General features: G+C 39.7%; 1 protein-coding gene across 8 annotated transcripts in view; it reads left to right on the forward strand.

Moving 5' to 3' along the window:
• The window catches only part of LOC103708478 (isoamylase 3, chloroplastic), a 73,897-nt gene that overhangs the window by 32,693 nt on the left and 22,215 nt on the right, over window positions 1–18,989 (forward strand). For all 8 annotated transcript variants that reach the window (XR_003385957.2, XR_003385959.2, XR_003385958.2 and 5 more), the window contains 2 exons: window positions 9,132–9,183; window positions 13,917–13,979. Coding sequence is in view for 4 of the 8 variants with exons in the window: in XM_026805180.2 (XP_026660981.2) it covers window positions 9,132–9,183; window positions 13,917–13,979 (115 nt within the window). In the remaining 4 variants the exon portion in view is untranslated. The remainder of the gene's footprint in view (window positions 1–9,131; window positions 9,184–13,916; window positions 13,980–18,989) is intronic.

The following is an 18,989-nucleotide window of genomic DNA, read 5'->3' on the forward strand; positions in this document are numbered from 1 at the left end:
GAAGCATACTTGTTGCCCAAGGTGACAAGCCAAGAGGGGGGGGGGTGAATTGGTTTTTCTTGATTTTCGATTCCTTAACTTTGCTAATTGATGAGTGAGTGATTTGGTTAATATAGATTAACTACAAATAGTGAACTTAGAACAAAACACAATACAAACAACAAGAAGTATAGTGGTTCGGTGCTCTCCTATGCACCTACGTCCACTTCCCAAGCGACCCCTTGGAAATTCACTATAATCCCGCGGATTACAGTTGGATTATTTTCCGGGCTCACAATCCAAAAATCTTTACACTTGGTTTTCCGGGATCACCAAAAACCTATATTGGTTTTACGGGATCACCAACTAACCTTCACCGTTGGTTTTACAGGTTCACCAACAAACCTACACCGTTGGTTTTACGGGCTCACCAACAAACCTTACAAGATTGTTAAAAAGAGAAAGAAGAAGGTTTAAACTCCTATATGAGCAGATATAACAAATATAAGCTACAAAGAAGAGTTAGAATATAGTTATCGCTTTGATATGGCTCTTCTCTTCTTTGTCAAGGAATGCTTTACTCTTCAAGGGTTAGTGGAGCTTTTAATGCCTCTTTTTGATCTGCTCAACCACTTCCTTTTGACTCTTGAATGAAGCACCTCGATGAAGAAAATTAGGGCTTTTGTCTTTCTTGGGTAAGCTTTGATATTTTGCAAAAGGATATTTTGCTCTGATGAATAGTGTCAAATACTTTCCCACATGTTTAGGTTACTTCCCATTGGTTAGATTTGAAAAGCTATCCGTTACTAGCCGTTGGGAGGTCAAAAAGTACTTCTGCAGAACTAGCCGTTGGAAGGTCAAAAAGTACTTCTGCAGAACTAGCCGTTATGCTTCTGCCCGTGCTGGGGTCGACCCAAACTTTTCTGGGGTCGACTCAAACCACTGTTCATCAAACTTGGGGTTGACTCAACTTCCAGTGAGGTCGACCCAACTTTCACTGGGGTTGACTCCTGCTACAGTGAGGTCGACCCTCTCAGGGATCACAGAACCTTAGTATTTCAGCTGTTTTTCACTGGGGTCGATTCAACTCTTTTTGGGGTCGACTCAAGCTACAGTGGGGTCGACTCAAGTTCCATTGGGGTTGACCCTCTCAGGAATTCCAGAGACAGTTTTGAACGACATAGCCTTGGGGTTGACTCATGTTCAATTGGGGTCAACTCCATTGGGGTCGACTCAAGTATTCCTGGGGTCGGCTCAAGGAAGGTGGGGGTCGACCCTCTTAGTAAATTCCAGAGACTTGTTTTCTTGAGGCTTGAAGCTGGGGTCGACTCAACCATACTTGGGGTCGACTCCACTACTATTCATCCGTGCCATTTTCGCAGAGGTGTACCTGATGGTTCCATGATGTGCTAGGGTCGACTCCATCTTTGTTGGGGTCGACTCATTCCATACTTTGCTGCATCTTAAGGTTAGACTCATCCATACAATCAATGAAATATACTTCAAGCAATTTTGAATGTATGCCATGGTAGTGCTACATACTCTTAACAATGAAAATTACTATTGTGCCCTTAAGAATACGTTTTACTTGAAACTTTGCTGAATTAGAATTTAGAATTCACTATCCCTTTTCTATCGCAAATTTTATCTCATTATTAATCATTGAAAGACATCTTGATCTCATTCTTCTAATGTATCGAGAGTGTCGAATTCAGTAATGATGTATCATATTAACTTGTAGTATTTAATTAGATATTTCCTCAATGGTTGTGTTAATCATCAAAATAACACTATCATCCTCAATACTGATCTAGACCGAGGTGTACCGAGGTGCGTATCGACCTGTATTGAGGCGTACTGGGATAAAAATTGAGAAAAGTGGTTAGAAAGCTATTTCGGTATATAATGCATACCGTATCGTACCGACCGTACCAAACCAGTAAGGCACTGATATGGGAACCAGTATACCGAGATTGCGAACTTTATTTTGTACTATAAACTAACATGCTGAAGTAACATCGAGAGGCTTCAAGCTAAGGTGGGATATGCCCATACTTATGGAAATATAATATCTTCAGTCATCCCTACTAGCAACCAAAGTCAATTCGGTATGGGATCTTTTACCACATGTTTTTAATGTGGCTTGAACATATTTGCTATTTGATTTTGAGAAAAATGCTTTCTTTTATGGATGTTAGTGAGAAGTGCATATGGAGCAACTAATAAGATGTGTTGTTGAAGTAGTTCTACATGTAGCCTATAAGAGTGTTAATATGGTTCATAAAAGTTCTGAGGCGTCTGACTTAATAGATTATATAACCCATATTTATGCACAATTTGCATTGGTAAAATATCATAATATGTGATTTTTGTCCTTGATCTAGATAAAGATCATAATCTATACAAGGACTGGACTGCCACATATGACATATTATATGCCAACATCGACGAATTTTAACTTTTTTGCTGTAATATTACTATGTAGGCATATCTTGAACAAAAAAAAAAAGCTTAGTGGGAATTTCTGGGAATCATATCTTTATAAATCAAGAAGTTGCCTGAAACAAGTGCGGTGCACGTTCTAGGAAGCATATCTCTTAAAAGTAGGTTCGCGGTACCGACCGAACCGATGTACTGATGGAGACCGGTATTGAACCAGTTTGAAAAAAAAAACGCGTGGACACATGCATGGACGTGCGTGCGGACATGCGTGCGGACCCGATAGTCTTCTTTCCTGCAAGAGAGGTCTTCTTTCCCCCTTTGACAGGTAGTCTTCTCCTCTTTCTCTTCTTCTTTCTCTTCTTCCTCTTCTTCTTCCTCTTCTTTCTTCTTTTTTCTTTCTCTTCTTTCCTCTTCTTCCCCACGAGTACTGGTGTGGTTCACACCGGTACAGGTAAGAAATCGAATTCCATGGTTGTATCATACTGGTGTCGGCCGGTATCGGTACGGTACAGGCCGGTATCGGTACGGTACAGACTGAACCGGTCGGTTCCGACCGGTTCAGCAGACCTTGCTTAAAACAAATTTATAAATGGAAGTACTTACAAAGCAGGTGTAGGAGTCAATTTCATGAGAATTTCTAAATTGGTTGTGCATCGTGGATAGAAGTTTTCTGCTACTAAAATCTAGAAACCTAACAAATTTGATACTTTTGTTATTGTTTAACATGCCTATAGCATAGTTTAAGGTGATTGATCATACAAGCAAGAATTAGACAAATATTCTTACAGATTTAAATCATAAAAGAATTAGCGTGTGGAGAGAGTTTTTTGACATCATTGTTATACACAATATTTTCTTGCATAGAAGTCATAGGCAAAAAGCCAAGGTCCACCGTACTGACTGGCCCAACCATCACACATCAAAGTGAGCCCATATGAGGGCCACTTGCTCTTGTAGGAGGCAATCCATTTCTCTAGCTCTTCCTTATTGTTGTCAAGTAGCTCACCATAAATGTCCTTTGGGCTTGGAGGATCAACATCGGGATTGGCAACCTGTATGGCGAAAATGACAGATTTGTAATACGTATTGTCTGCCACATTCGCTGGCATGTGGCTAAAGTGGAACCAGGATCCAATAGCTCGCCACATATCCTTCTTCTTCTCCTTCTTCCATATTGCCTATCCTTTACTTCTTCGAATCTCTATTGGAAAAGGCATGCGGGTCTACATCATGGATTGACGCTCTTAGTGGAATTTCTCTGAAAGACTTTTTTCGACTATCAAAACCACTAAGGATAGATGCAATTCGGCCACGTTCTCTGTTGACTGAGGTTGTCCTTTGAAACTCTGGATCGTATCTGCTTCCACCAGAATCGACACTCGACTCATAAAACGAGGGCCCAAATCGAGCCTGATGCCTCTCCACCTCCTCTTGTTGCCATTGATCATTAAGGCTCGCCCGCATGGCAGCCTGGATCTGTGCCTCATTTGGGCCCTCAACCTTTTTTGACTTCATAAAGTGATAGGAAGGTGGCTCTGCGGCTTGGCATTCCTCCTCCGCCTTCTTCTTGGCAGTCCTCTCCTTGGTTGCTTTGATCTAAGCGAGGTTCTATCTCTGGTGGGCAATTGGGGCATGCAAATACCTCACGGAAATTACCGGCTAAGTGCTGCTTTAATCTGGTTACTCCTTCTTTGAAGCACTTGCGGCAATGACTGCACTGAAACTGATATCGTTCATCGAGTATCTTTCCATGCTCCTAACCAATATCACGCTCTGGGGGTTGCCTTCTCCTTGATGGCTCCATTCCTACGAAGACATTAATTTATTTTTAAATTTTAAATTAATTTTTAATTTTTTAATTATTTTAAATTTACCAAAAAATTCTGCCTCCAAAATGACTTCTAAATTATGTACAACGTACTACTATTTTTTTAAAATATTTTTATTTTTATTTTTTATTAAAAAATTAATTTTTAAACTTTTTTATTTTTAATTAAAATATAAATTATATATATTCTGAAAAAAATTAATGTCACCATGCACATCGTCTATAGATCTAAGGTATGTGGTACCGAGCATACCAACGTACCGGTAGGCTTCGGTACCGGTACGGTACCGGTACCATACCGATGGAGCTGGTTCGGTCTGGTTTCGACCCTGTCGTTTTTTTTTGGGAGTTCTCTCACTTTTTGATATTTTTTTTGACCCCGGCTGAACCGACCTCAAACCGATCGGTTCTGACCCAGATTGGGTCGGAACCAATTTCTACCTTGGTACCGGACCAGTGCCTGTCGGTACCAGTCCGGTACGGGCTGAACCAACCGGTATAGATCGGTTCAGCAGACCTTAGATTTACAACATATAAAAAATTCAATATGAAATGAAAACATTGAGCATCATTTTCTATTTTTTTTGCAATTTTTGACATATTTTTGTAAGCACATTAAAAGAAATATTAAAAAAAATATAAGGGAAAGAAACCACACCTTAATTAGCCTTTGTTGGATTTTTTTGGAAGGGAAATGACGCTCTCTCGCCTCCTCAATTTTTTTCACGCAGCCTCTGTAGGATCCCTGCTCGATCTGCATTCCCTTCATCTGCTGGATACCTTCCTTTCCCTTTCCTTCCTTCATCTTTTTTGGGCTAATCCCTACCCTTCCCTTCCTCAATATTTTTTAGACTAATCCCTACCCTTTTCTTTTCTTTCTCAATTTTTTGGCTAATCCCTTTCCTTCCCTTCCCTTGCCTTGCCTCTGAAATGTGCTCCTATAGCCGAGCGGGGAGAGGCCAACCTCAAATTGAATGGACAGCTTTGCATTGTCGAAAAACACGTGGCCCTGTACCACTTTCAGCCACAGCACTTGGCGTTGTGGCCGAAAGGAAGACAGCGTGTGGCCACTGTGGCTACGCGCTGTCGGCCGCGGAGAAAAAAGGCCGCGCGCTATGGTCAAAAAGGGCATAGCACGTGGCAACTCAATTTTTAACCCGTACCGGTGCGAACCGAGCCGGGGCTCGGTTCGCACCGGTACGGACTTGGAACCGATCAATTGCGACCCAGATGGGGTTGGAACCGATTTTAATGGCTATACCAGACTGGTGCCTGTTGGCACCGGTCCGGTACATGCTAAACCGACCGGTTCCGGTGAGTTCAGCATACCTTGCAAAAAGCTATGTTAAAGGGAAGTTGTGGGACTTTAAGGGTTAAGATGCATATCTGTGGCGGTGAAACTTAAGATGAAGGATTCAAGGTTTTAAAGAAGGATTTTAGGATTTGCTGCACAGAATTAAAATTCTGGACTGTTCAGAAGAAATCACATGACTATGGAAAAATGGATGAGGTAACAGGTGTTCATTACTAACTGATGATAGGAAAAGGTTCTGGCCTTCTGGGGTTCAATAAGTATTGAAAATATTTATAAAGGTTTTTCTAATGGAATTATTGTTTGAAATCTGTGGTATATACACAGGTTTCTGCTATTATGGACAGATTTTTCAAGATTCTAGTGAAAGTAAAGGGTGAAGACAAGGTTAAATGGGTTTACTAGGATTAATGACAGATGTTAAGGCTTGTGACACTAAAACTTGCACAAAACAGGTTGAGAACATTAAAATCATAAGGTTAGTAATATACAGGGTGAAGACAAGGTTAAATGGATTTAAGCTTAGTTATGAACTGAAGTAATATACAGCAGAGAATAAAGAATGTTATTAAGAAAATTAAAATCATAAGGAGACAATAATTAGAGGAAAGAAGAGGATGCAGGAAGAGAGACAAGGAGGAGATTAGAGGAGGTACCAGAACCTTAGCTTCTCTTCTTCTGATCAATCAAAATTAACTCAAAACTAACCACTTTTTAAAACAGGAATTGCAACTTTTATACAGAAAATAAATCCTAACAACATGAAAATTTCACCCTTGATTAAAATAATTTGCTGCCATCAATTAAAACACAAAAGAAAAATCCAAGAAACAAATGGTGAGCCATGGCTGCCTTGATTGACTCTTAGAGTTTCTTAAATATCAGTTAACTTCTTTCTACAAATTTGGACTAAGGTTTGCCGTACTGGTGTGTACCACCGCATACCAGGCATATGTACGGTACCATTCTGAACTGAGACTTGGTACGCTGAACCAAACCCCGTATTGGGTGTACTGACACTGTACCAACATGATACCAGTACAGTATCTAGTACCGAGATAGCGAACCTTGGTTTGGATTGTTGAATAATTAAGTCAATAGCATGGTATCTGTCACGCCCCCGGCCCGAGATCGCGAGCCAGGGGTCCGCGCCAACCGCCGCACACCCGTAGGAAAATTCTCCCCACGAGCATGCAAGGCATCTTAACCAAATCTCAAAAATGTAACTAAAATAATTCAACTAAAATAAATGCAATCTTATTCCATTGACTGACACAAATTATAAAGTCTCACAGTTCTAAATACGCAGCGGAACAATAAAGATAGAACATTAATTTAAATAAAACCTAATCTAAGATAACTTGTGCCATAATTCTTTTATTCGCTCTCCCATATTGTAAAACCCCAGATCAAGCTAATTCTTCGGATCTGTAAAAACAGTAAGAAATCGTATAATGAGCTAGACAGCCCAGTAAGTAATAAACACCTTAACTAGTCAATTCATATAATAACATAAAATATGAATACAAATTACGATGAGTTAGCATAATAATATAATCAATTCATTTTCAAATACAAATTCATTGAAATCCGTATCTTTCAAATATCCATATACATAATCGTAAATCTGATTCGAAACAAATTACATTCATCTCAACAGCCTTTAGCTACGACCACACTTATACCCTGTGGCTAGGCCAAAAACAGAACCACATTTATACCCTGCAGAGTAGGCCAGAATACCGCACTTATACCCTGCGGAGTGGGCCAGAATACCACACTTATACCCCGTGGTGCGGTCAGAATTGCCAATGCATAACCCCCAATTGGCAGGGTCCAGAACATAGTCTAGTTGAGAGTTCTAAATCTGATGCACATCAAAATTCTTTTGTAGCATAATAGATATATCACAATCCGATCTAAATATGCATATACGATGCAAGAACAGTAAGTATATCCGAAAAATATTAATTTCAATTCACCTATCTATTTTTCATTCAAAGCATCATCTCGTAAAATTCATAAATCACATATAAATTCATTAACAATTTATTCAATGCAAAAATAATATTATATGAATGAAGAGTCTAGAGAAGGCAGTTCATTACTTACTTCGAAAGCGATTCACAATAATTCCAATTAATCTCACAAATTCCTCGCAGAACCTAATATCCAAAAATCATATTTTTCTTTTAAAATTCATCACAATATATATAAAACTTAAATTTTTAACATTCTCCCTGGGCTGTCCTTGCAAAGGTGTCTAGCACCCCGGCTTCGGGTTTGGATTCGGGTTCATACCCGTAGACCACCCTCCTCCCTTTATTTTATTATTATTATTATTATTATTATTCTTTCTTTCTTTCTTCTTTTTTTTTCTTTCTTTTCTTTTCTTTTTCTTTTCTTTTCTTCTCTTTCCTTTTTGTTTTTCCTTCTTCTCCCGAAGCTTCCTCTGACTTCTTTTCTTCCTTCCCCCCTTTCTTTCTTCTTTCTTTTTCTTTCTCCTCCTCTTCTCCCGACTTCTTCTCCTTCCCTCCCTTTCTTTCTTCTTCTTTCTTCTCCCGCGAAGGGAGGTCGGCGAGCTCGGGAGACGTCCGCCGGCTCTCTCTCCTTCTTCCCGCGGAGGAGGTATGCGCACGGGAGAAGAGGAAAAGCCCGCAGCGGTCGGCCTTCTCCTTCTTCCCTCTCTTCTTCTTTCTTTCTTTCTTTCTTTCTTTTTTTTTAAATGGTACAGCAAAGAGGTAAAGGTTAGGAATCCTTACCTCAGCCCCGGTGAAGGTCCGGCGGCTTCCTCCCTCTCCGGCGGCAATGGAACCATCTGGATCAAAGAAGACCCGTGTCGAAGAAGACCTGCCTTTCTCTCTCTCTCTCCCCCTCTCTCTCGGCCGGCAGCGGCTCCTCTTCAAATGGCTTCAGCGGAAGCCCTAAAAAAACAGGGGAGCCTGCTTTTCGGGATGGCTCCCCCCCTCATCACACGCCCTCACGTGCGCCGCAGGTGAGGCCGAAATCCTTGGGCTGGGCCGGTCTATGGACCGGGCCCAGTTTCAAGGTCTCACAGTATCGGTATCCGGTACGGGTGACATGCTGATACTCGGTACGTCAAAAAAAATTTCGTACCGTACCCGACACTATGCTAGTGTGGCACCGGTACGAGTATACAAATTATTCGAAGTCCAACCGACGGTCCTTGCTTAAAACTATGCATGAGTAATGTAGATTATTATCTGAAATGACTTTGCCATATGCTGACATTTGTTTGGAAGTCTAAAATTCTCAAAGTATAATCTAAAAAGAAATTACACTCATTAAGTACATTTCTCTAGAATGTGAACTATCATAAATTGAAGGAACTTTTTTTTTTGGTATGATGTGTCTTTAGGTCCTAGAGGAAACAAATAATCTGTTGAGACACCAACCTGGAGATGTTGAGATCCTAAGTTCATGTTTTAAAGTTTTTTGGCAGAACATACTCCCAATATGATAAGAATTTTCAAACCTTTATTTTTAAAATTTCAAAAAGGTAGAGTAACAATGTTCTACAAGAGTTTATTTTTTCTGTTATTATTGCAGGTGGGCTGAGTGGAACGGAAAGTATCGTGATGATGTTCGAAGATTCATAAAGGTAATACTTTCAAATATGTTGATTTCTAGAAACAAATGTAGGATGTGATGCAAGCTTAAGTCTATTCTCATTTGTCTTAACAAAAGAGAAGAAAATGTTTAGTTTGAAGCTACACAAACTACATCTTAACTACCTTATGGCTATTGTTTGGTTGTGGTTTTGTTACTTAAAAACAATTTAATAGTAAAAAGTAATCAGTATTATGAAATAGATTGCAATCATCCCTCTTGGTTAAAATTTTATTATGGTGTTACCTTCTAGCTACTTTTGTGCTTTATACTAGTAGAAGAGGTTTCCATTTGGATTCGACAGAACTGACAACCCTATCCTGTAAAATGATGCCGACCCATTCATATGCTGGGTTTAAATTTTGAAAGTGAGGATGATAAGTAAGAAGGAAAAAGCTCCATATAGAATTGACATCTGCTTGTTGCAACTAATATTTGCTATAATTGTTGCCTCAGGAGGAGGTTCATCAAAGGCTGTATTGGTGCTACTAATTGTGGATCTGACATAGTTGAAGGATGTTTCTAGCTCAAAATGTTGTTCTAGACATATCCCAATGGTTTTAGCATGCGGTTTATGACATGCCAATGATGAAAGCATTAGATCACAGATTAACACCTTCATTGTGTCTTTCTTTATTTTGTTATCCTTTAAATACGTATTATTGGCCATTATTCTGGCTTCGTTGTAGGCTTGTAGCAGATATATTATGAGTTGCTTAGACATTCTTTAATTTCTCTGGTGACAAGTTACATCTAAATGTGAGGAAAGATGTGCTACAAATTGCATTGGGGATCAGTTTACAATGAAGTGATGTTTTTTCTGTTTTTCTCTTTTTGAAATTTCAGCTTGTGGGAGTTTTGCACATGTGAAAGCATGGTATAGAGTACCAAGATTCACAATCTATTCGGTACTGATACAGTACAGTGCACCCAATTTGGAGTGGTACATATCAGTACAACGAATCTTGTATAACATCGTACAGAATAGCCTGGATCAATAGTCATACTGACCACAAATTGGGATAATTTGTCGGCTTGATATGGGATTGTTCCCGAACCAGAGTGAATCTGTTCTTACGGAGCCTAATCACCCAGAACCACTTGGTTCTAAGCATTTTGACTCGGTAAGGGCCCCATTACTAATTCAGGGCCTCAATTATTTGGGGAGAAAGGGCTTGACTCTTTTTTCTCCCTTTTTCAAGGTAAGAGAGGAGAAAGATGGGAGGAGAGGAGAAAGAGAGGATAGAGTGGAAGGGTGAGCTGATCCTCCACTCTAGGTATTTCCCTCTTCCATTTTCTTTTCTCTGCTACATTCCATAAATAGACAAAATTGAAAAATATGGGAAAATTATGCCAAACTTTTGTATTTTGTGCATGATTTCATGATATATTATATTTAAACATCAGAAAAAGGAACTCACAAAACCCTATTTCCACTCAAAACTAAATAAAGAATCTTAAAAACCTTGAAAACAAAAAAATGTTTTTGGTCTACCAATAGGTTTTGTGAGGTATGGTACTAGTATCGTAGTATACCAGTCTCCTAATGGTGTGCAGTCTAGTATAGAGACTGCAAACCTTATGTGAAAATACATCAAACCTATACTACTTGGTGATTGCATTATTGGTGTAAAATTGGAGGGGTTTGGCAAGGTTATCAACAAGTCCAATAGGAAACTATGTTCCATGAGGTGGAAAGCATGATAAATGTTTTCATTCTTAGTTGAAACAGAATTCTAGCATTTCAATATTGGAAAGTGATTGATTAATATCATATTTTGTATAATTCTACTTAATCTAAAAGCACATTAGAAAATGCATTGAACATACTAAATTTTTTTCATCCCGATATGTGTTACATGGTGATGCAATTACATGCAAAAGGCCTTTAAAATATGACAATTAGGAAAAGGGTAGTGTTGTAAGCAATGTCTAGTAAGAAGATGGCTTCCCATGTCTGGAACCACTTTAGGCCTGATCTATGCTGATATGGCATGATCCAAGCAATTTAAGCTTGGTTCGGTCAACCAAGGTGCATTGGACGTGATGTCGTATCATATATGGACTATGCTCATATGAATGATGCTATTGTGAAGTGACTTATAATTTGTGATGTAGAATATTGTTATATAGTGTTTCATGATCAAGTAATCATGTTTGTTGAATGTTTTTTAGGCATATATGTTAAAAAATATGTTTATTATTGTATCGTAGACATATCCTATTCTATTTTTTCAAGTTTTGCCATATTGTATCCATGTTCTGTAATTTTAGCAAAACAATTTACCTTTTTTTTGTATTTTTTCCCATCATTTGGAGGTGGGAACAACCAAGGGAAGGGAGCATGGAAGTGAGAACAATGAGAAATCACACATTTGTAGCTTGGTCGCTTAGCTTTGGTGCTAGAAACAAGCTTATAGCGTAATAAACCAATCTATAACTGAAAACAAGCATACACATCAATATATGTATAACCCTTGAAAGTGAACCATTGTAGAATTAATATCCTAAGTGCCAAGGTTGGTGGAACCATCCCGAACCGCCCGGTTCGGGACGTCCCGAGCCATGCCGACGGTGGACTGCGACGGTTCCGGCAAAGAAATCGAAACGTCGTCGCCGGAGGAGAAGAAAAGAGAGAGAGCGAGTGGGGGAGGGAGGGAGAGGCAGAGGGAGGGAGGTAGGCGGAGGGTGGCGGAGGCCAGCGGAGGGTCGACATTGGTACAAGCATTGGAGGTTGTGGCCGGACTCCTGTTTCATTGCCGCTAAAAAAATTTATGATTTTTAAGTGAAGTCGGCAAATCGCAAATTTTTTTTGCGGCCTGATCACTGTTTCGAACGAAACAGGAGTCCGCCAATGGCCTCCGTGGGCCTCCCTCCCTTCCCCGCTCGCTCTCTTTTTTTCTCTCCCCCACGGTCTCCTGTGTCGATACAGGCTCACTATAGCACGGCGCAGGCCCATACTGACTCGTGCCACTGGACAACCGGTATGGTGCCTGGTACTGGCACAGCAAACCCTGCTAAGTGCTATCAAGTGCCATTTAGGTGACATGTTTTGGGAGCCAATATATAAGACTTATCTAACAGGATGTTTTAGTTTTAGTAATATTTAGGTACAATAGTGTTTATAAAGCTTTAATCTTTGAGGATTGCTATTGCATTTAAAAGAGACAATTTTGACTAGGTGCCAAAAATCAGGGATTTTGGATTAAAGATGGAAAATCAACTATTTATTCTTGAATAGTTGGGTTTGGGTCTACTTTTTTATTTGCATGTAATGTCTTAGGCAAGATTCACCGAACCGGTACTGGGACTCGTACCTATCGGCACCCAATACGGCTCGGTACCGTACCAAATCGGTACGGGTAGGGCATACTGGTTCATGAGCCGGCATGCCATTTTTCAAGAATATTTAATTGGTAATTATTCTTTTTAAACTTTTTCAATGATTTTAGGTCTAATTTATTTGTTTAATATTTTTTTGATTTTTTGTTTTTTTTGATGTTTTTTGATGTTTTTTTGATGTTTCTAATTCTGGTTTAACCTAGATAATGCATCTTATTATTTTAAAATAATACAAATTCTAAAATGATTGGTGAGATATTGCATTCTACAATGAACAACATAAAATATCCTCAAATCAAGTAGTAACGTAAAAATTAAAAAAATATTACAATTAATTACATAGATTTAAAGTATAATATACATACCGATATCTAAAATCAGATTGAGTGGCGATGCCTCTCGTAGATATCTGGATCATTAGTATAGTCAGGAGGCACATTAGCCCATACCTCTAACCAAGCGGTATTGTAGTCTTATACGTTGATCCTATAACGAACGTGCGCCTGGTTATAGGCATTCTTGGATCTCTCGCTGAAGCTCTGGCTCTAAGAGGTGTCTTCTAGCTGATAATACGGCTGTGGAATGGCCCATCCGAATATGCTAGTAGCAAAATCTGATCCGTAAGATGCTCCGAACTGCGTAGGATAGTAGCCACTGAAAAATGCCTCAGACGCACCATATTCATATCCGTATGGATCATAGACCGTCTGTGGCTGCGGGTAATAGGATCCAATATACGACTCGAAACCTGATACGTCTATGGACAGATCAATACTGGCTGGTGTTGTTGGATCCGAGTGGCTCACCTAATACTTTTAATGATAAAGTATCAAATGGTAATATTGGCCGGCATGGGCTAGCACTTAAATTTTGAAAGCATGTGCATAGTCCCTCCATTTCCATTGTTTTTCGTATCTTTTCACTGTTCACGCCATCAGGTTCACGTGGGGGATACACAAATATGCTGTTTCACCATCCAAACATGACCTAAGAATAAAAGTTATCAGAGGAAGAGGAGGGGGATGAGGAGGGTAATTTCCTATGATGGTGTAGTACCCCTCCTCTTCCTTGACATTAATCATCAATTTCCTGATTCACATTTTTTAGCTTTGCGATGCCTTGATTGTAATTGCATTTTGCTTTAAAATATTAACAGATTTTTTTTGATTTTTTTAATTTTTGAATTCATGTTTTACCCAATAATGAAAGATGATTAAATATTTATTGCATTCTTCGAATGGGGAGAAGCTATTCTCTGGAAACTGTGACTACTAACATGTATCAATTAATGCTTTAGTTCATACAAAGTCAAGTTTTCCTTCAGTCTTTTTCGTGTATATCCAAAATTATGTTTGATCAAAGAAGTGTATTTGACATTTTCAGGGTGACCCTGGTGTGAAGGGAACTTTTGCAACTCGTGTATCTGGATCTGCTGATTTATACCAGGTATGAGTGATGAAGTACAATTATCATATCTCCATGGTTCTTTGTCTATCATCATTTTGAATTAAATGTGATCGTGAGTTGCCTTCAGTGACTAATTTTGCTTGACACATATGCACATTTCTATCTAAATCAAGTCCATCTTTCTGGAGTACCCAAGCGAAAAACCCTCCTTTATGTTAGTTCAAGAAGATTTTAGTACTTCTTTAGCGAACAAAAGTAGCCAAGTGTTTTCTCTAGGTTGTGCTTTGTGTCCCAGTTTTGTTTAAGGAATTTGCAGGTTTAACTATAATTGTGGAATGTGCATTCTTTGGACTTGACAAAATGGTTGAAGGCTATTGACATGGAATTAGAAAGCCCATGCAGATACCAAAAGCTTGTGGGATCAATAGATGAATCCTGTGAGTTTGGATTGGATTACTTAAGTATTTTTGAAATGCTGGGATAATTGTAAATAAGAATGTAGAAATATATAGAAGACTCTTGACCATAGTATGCTGAACTGGCCCGTACCGGCCTGTTCAGCACATACCGGCTAGTTCAACACGTACTGGACTGGTCCGGTACCGCGGTGGAGAACGGTTTCGACCCCATAGGGCTGGAACCGAATGGTACGAAAGGTGTAGCGGTGCGAACCGGAGCGGTTCGCACTTGTACAAGTCCGGTACTGCCTTGTACCAATGCGAACCGGACCAGTTCGCACCAGTACTCCTTCAGTTTGCCATAGCGCGCGCGGCGCTGTGGCCTTTTTGACCACAGCGCGTGTGCTGTGGTTTTTATGTTGTTCATTTTATGATTTGTTTCATTTATAATTGGAAGTAATAAGATGCATCATCTAGCTTAAACCCTAAACTTAGAAACATCAAAAAACATGAAAAAAACATCAAGAAAACAACAAAAAAACCTCAAATTAAACTTTTCATAGAAAAAGATCTAAAAGAGAGATAACTCCAAAAAAAAAAAAATACGCGGTAGCCGAAATCCAGCCGAACCGGTCCGGTAGGCCACCGGTACCGGTTCGGCAGACATAGCTCTTGACCTTTCATTGCCATTAGATCGATACCATTTAGCAGTTCTATAGGATCTTAAAAGACAAAGTGATGGAGAACTGACAGAAACCATATGGTCTTGTAAAACAGAAATTTGAAGAGGCTCAATAAGGAGAAGTATTATAATCTTCCTTGAAGAATCATGAAAATAAAGGTCCAAAGATAGCATGGATGAAATTTACAAGCAAAGAGATGGAAAAGCTTGCCACATCAGAAAAACAGGAATAGCCTAAAGAGGTGCGCTTGCTGCCATTTAGCTCCATCATGAGTTCAAACCTCAGTCACATTAAATGGACACAAGGATAAGGAAGTAAATTCCTCCAAGAAATTAGTGGATGGAAGAAACAAGTAGCTTTAGTAATGAGAATTCCAAATGCCTCTAAAATGAGTGTAACACCCCGGCTAGAAGATTTTGGCTGTTAATGTCAAGGCAATTATCAAGGCAAGCACCATCAGATTTTCTCAGATTATTGTCATCTAAATCTTCCTATCTAGTACTTGCACCACATCTATATATAGGCTCTCTTCTGAGCTTTTTTATTTTTCGGGAAAAAAGAAAGAAAATCTGATGGTTAAAGTTTGTGTTATTACATGCACTTGAGTAATGATAAAATTACCTACCAATGTAACCTATGCCTCTATGTTACAGCGTTCTGTCGCATTATTGTTAATCCTAGATGCAGAAATCTTTCATTTAGGGTGGCACACCTGCTTTAGAATCTCCTCGGAAACTTGTCTTCGCACTGCCTCCTAACTGTTTTCTTTGGTTTTTTTTTAAAGACACATTTCCACATACCTGCACCCAACCCACTTCCAGTAACTAGGTTCTTGATAACTGCATGTTAACCCTTAATCATTATTGCTATCTGTTAGAGCATCTTGATTCTAGAACTTGTAGATCCTTCAAAAAGGAAGCTAATTGGTGGGGCAAACCAATTTCCTACGAAAGTAGTATCGTATATTATGCTAGGCTGAATCCTGCAACAGATGAAAGGAAGAATGAAGGAAATTAGACTCGGTGCAGGAGTAAGGAATTTTTGGGTAGTTCTGATAGTCCTACACCGGTCGGTAACGGCCGGTACATACCGGTACCGGATCCTACTGTACGGTACAGCTACATATTTTGGTACCGAACCGTACCGATCGGTACTGATGTGTACCAGCCCGTACCGGCCCGTACCGACCGGTACTGATGCGTACCGGCCTGTACCGACCCGTACCGACCGTATTGGAAAGCCCTCTTTCAATTCCTCACTATTGTATGTATCAGGAGAATGTCTTGATAGTGGAACCACTGTAGGTTAAGGTGTTTCAAAAATATTTTATAGAAATATCAGCAGTTTGTTAAATTGGTGAGGCAAATAATCAGCAGCTACTTTCTTTCAGGGTTGCAGGGAAATGGATGCTAGAATCAGATATATATCAGCAAAACAAAGAAAAGGACAGGGATATGCAAGGGCATAACTTTAACAAATTGTGTGCATTTGGACTTCCAAAAAATACTTTGTTGTACAATACATAAAAAATTATCAAGTGTTAAGGTGCTTCCATGTGCATGTTGCTCACCATTGTGAACTTGATCTGAGTTATTGGGCAAAAGAAAAAAGCAGAAAGTGTTAGGAATAGTTGAAAATCAGGAAAACCAGAATGTGTCAAGAATTCAGCATTAAGCCATACTTGAGTAGTTGAGTTCTTGTTGCATGCATTTTTGTCTAAATTCAGGGTTGCATAAAATTTCTATGAAAATCTTTCAGGTTTTGCAAGAAAAATTGTAATTCTGGAGGAAAAAATCAGTTCAAGCACTAAAATTAAACATGTTTATATAAATCCAGCTTTGATGTTAACTGCATGCTCTAAACTATAGTTCAAAAGTAGGGTTGGCGGAACCATCTCGAAAATTCATGATTAATGTCAATTACTATGTGAAATTTTGAATTATTTATTTTTCAAGTATGTTTAGATTATGGAAAAGTAGGGTTGGCGGAACCATCTCGAACCGGATGGTTCCGGCCATTCCGAGTCATACCGGTGGCTCAGGGGTACGGTTCCGGAAATAGAAACGAAAACCGTTACTGAAGGTGGAGAAGGAGAAGGAAAGAGAGGAAAAGAGAGAGCGGGTGGGGGAGCGATGGAGTGGGAGGAGGGAAGCCGGCGGAGGGTGGCGGACGCCGGTGGAGGCTAGCGCCTGGGCGGGAGGTGAGGCCGCGGCCGGTTCTCCTGTTTTGAATAAAATAGGGGTCTGGCCGCGACCTCGCCTTCCGCCCAGGTGCCGGCCTCCGCCACTGTCCGCCGGCCTTCGCCACTGTCCGCCGGCCTCCTTCTCTCTCCCTCCCTCTCTCCCCCTTCTCTCTCTCTTTTTCTCGCACAGTATGCGTCGCTTTCTTCTCTGTCGGTACAGGCCCAACACGTTACGGCTCGGGCCTATACCGTCTCGTGCCATCGGAGAACCGGTATGGTGCCTGGTATCGGTTCCGCCGACCCCGTGGAAAAGCATTTATTCATCTTTTCGAGGAATTTTACAAAAACAATTTTGAGTTTTCTGAAATGTTGACTTTCTGTTTTTTATCTTCTCTTTTTTTTTTGTTAGAATAAAGACAGTATTATGGATCATAACTAGAAAACCTTTAGATTCCATTCTATATTAAATATTATCATAGGCTATCACTCTGATTTTGTTGTCTGTTCTCATGGACCTCCAATCCAAGGTTAGCCGAATCGGTACCGAGATCCATGCCGGTCGGTCACTAGTTTGGTACAATACCAGTTCGGTATGGGTGAACTAGGCGGTTCTTTCCAAATCACATACAAAGGGTGGAGGGACTGAACCGGTTCAAACCAGAGCAGTTCGCACCGGTTCCACTCGGAACCGTCCGGTTCGGAGCGGTTCACGGGGGTTTCAAATATTAAGGCCGAACTGAACTGGTTCCATATCGGTTCGGTTCGGTGTGGGGTGAATTGGGCAATTTGGCCCTGTTTGGCATACCTTGCTCCCATCTATCAAATCGATAAAATTATATAACGTATTGCAGATAGTGGCATCTGGTCTAGTTAGAAAAGCCCATATGAATCTTTATCAATTTTTTTTTTACTGCAAATGTCAAGTGAAGACAACTTAAAGATGGGAATGTTATAAGTTAGTAAATACACAAATAATTCAAGGCTAAGTCAGACTTCGTGCGATCTTGATTTTCTTGGAGGCAAACATTGTGGAAGTGCTTACTAAGCATTCTTTGAAATAACATGACGCAGAAATATTTGGAAGATAAAACATTAGTTTGAAAGGGTATGTTTCCTGTACCAAAAAAGTTAAGTTTCAGTATTTTTTTATCAAAACCTTGATGTCTTTAGGTCTTCCATAGTAACTTACACTAACTTGTTCAATGACTATTAGTATATGAAGTTATGAACTTTCCGACATTGACATTGTTGTATCATACCAATATCTACTGAACTAGTGGTGTAGCATAGATTACAATCGAAAAATATTATGACTATCTAGACCTACACCAAGCTTTATAGGAGCCAATGGATTTTTGGACGGAGACTTCAACAATTAAATATTTGAATTTTTTTTCCATCCCGTGGGTGATCATGCTTGCTCATTGAATTCAAAGGTTTTTGCTTGATTTTCCTATGAATTTTCCATTAGATCCGACTCATACATCACTAATTTTCGCTAAGTATTTATGCTTTTGGGTTCGGTACTTTTAGTATATTTTCCTATTAAGTCAAGCAATCCAATTTCTAGTATGATTTCTTTAGCAACCTAGGACCTCACCCAGAAAGACTAGCCTAGAAGTTGTCATTTGGGCGCCTTAGCCTTGTATAAGATCTAAAGTCTCCATGACAAACAAGTGATATGGGACTAAACACATGCCTACATGAGCCCTCACACACTCCTGTTTAAGGCCTAGCATCCTTACCAAGCTATGGGTCCAAATCCAATCAAGTCCGACCACAAATG

This window comes from Phoenix dactylifera, unplaced genomic scaffold (genome assembly GCF_009389715.1).
Source record: "Phoenix dactylifera cultivar Barhee BC4 unplaced genomic scaffold, palm_55x_up_171113_PBpolish2nd_filt_p 000153F, whole genome shotgun sequence".
NCBI lineage: Eukaryota > Viridiplantae > Streptophyta > Magnoliopsida > Arecales > Arecaceae > Phoenix > Phoenix dactylifera.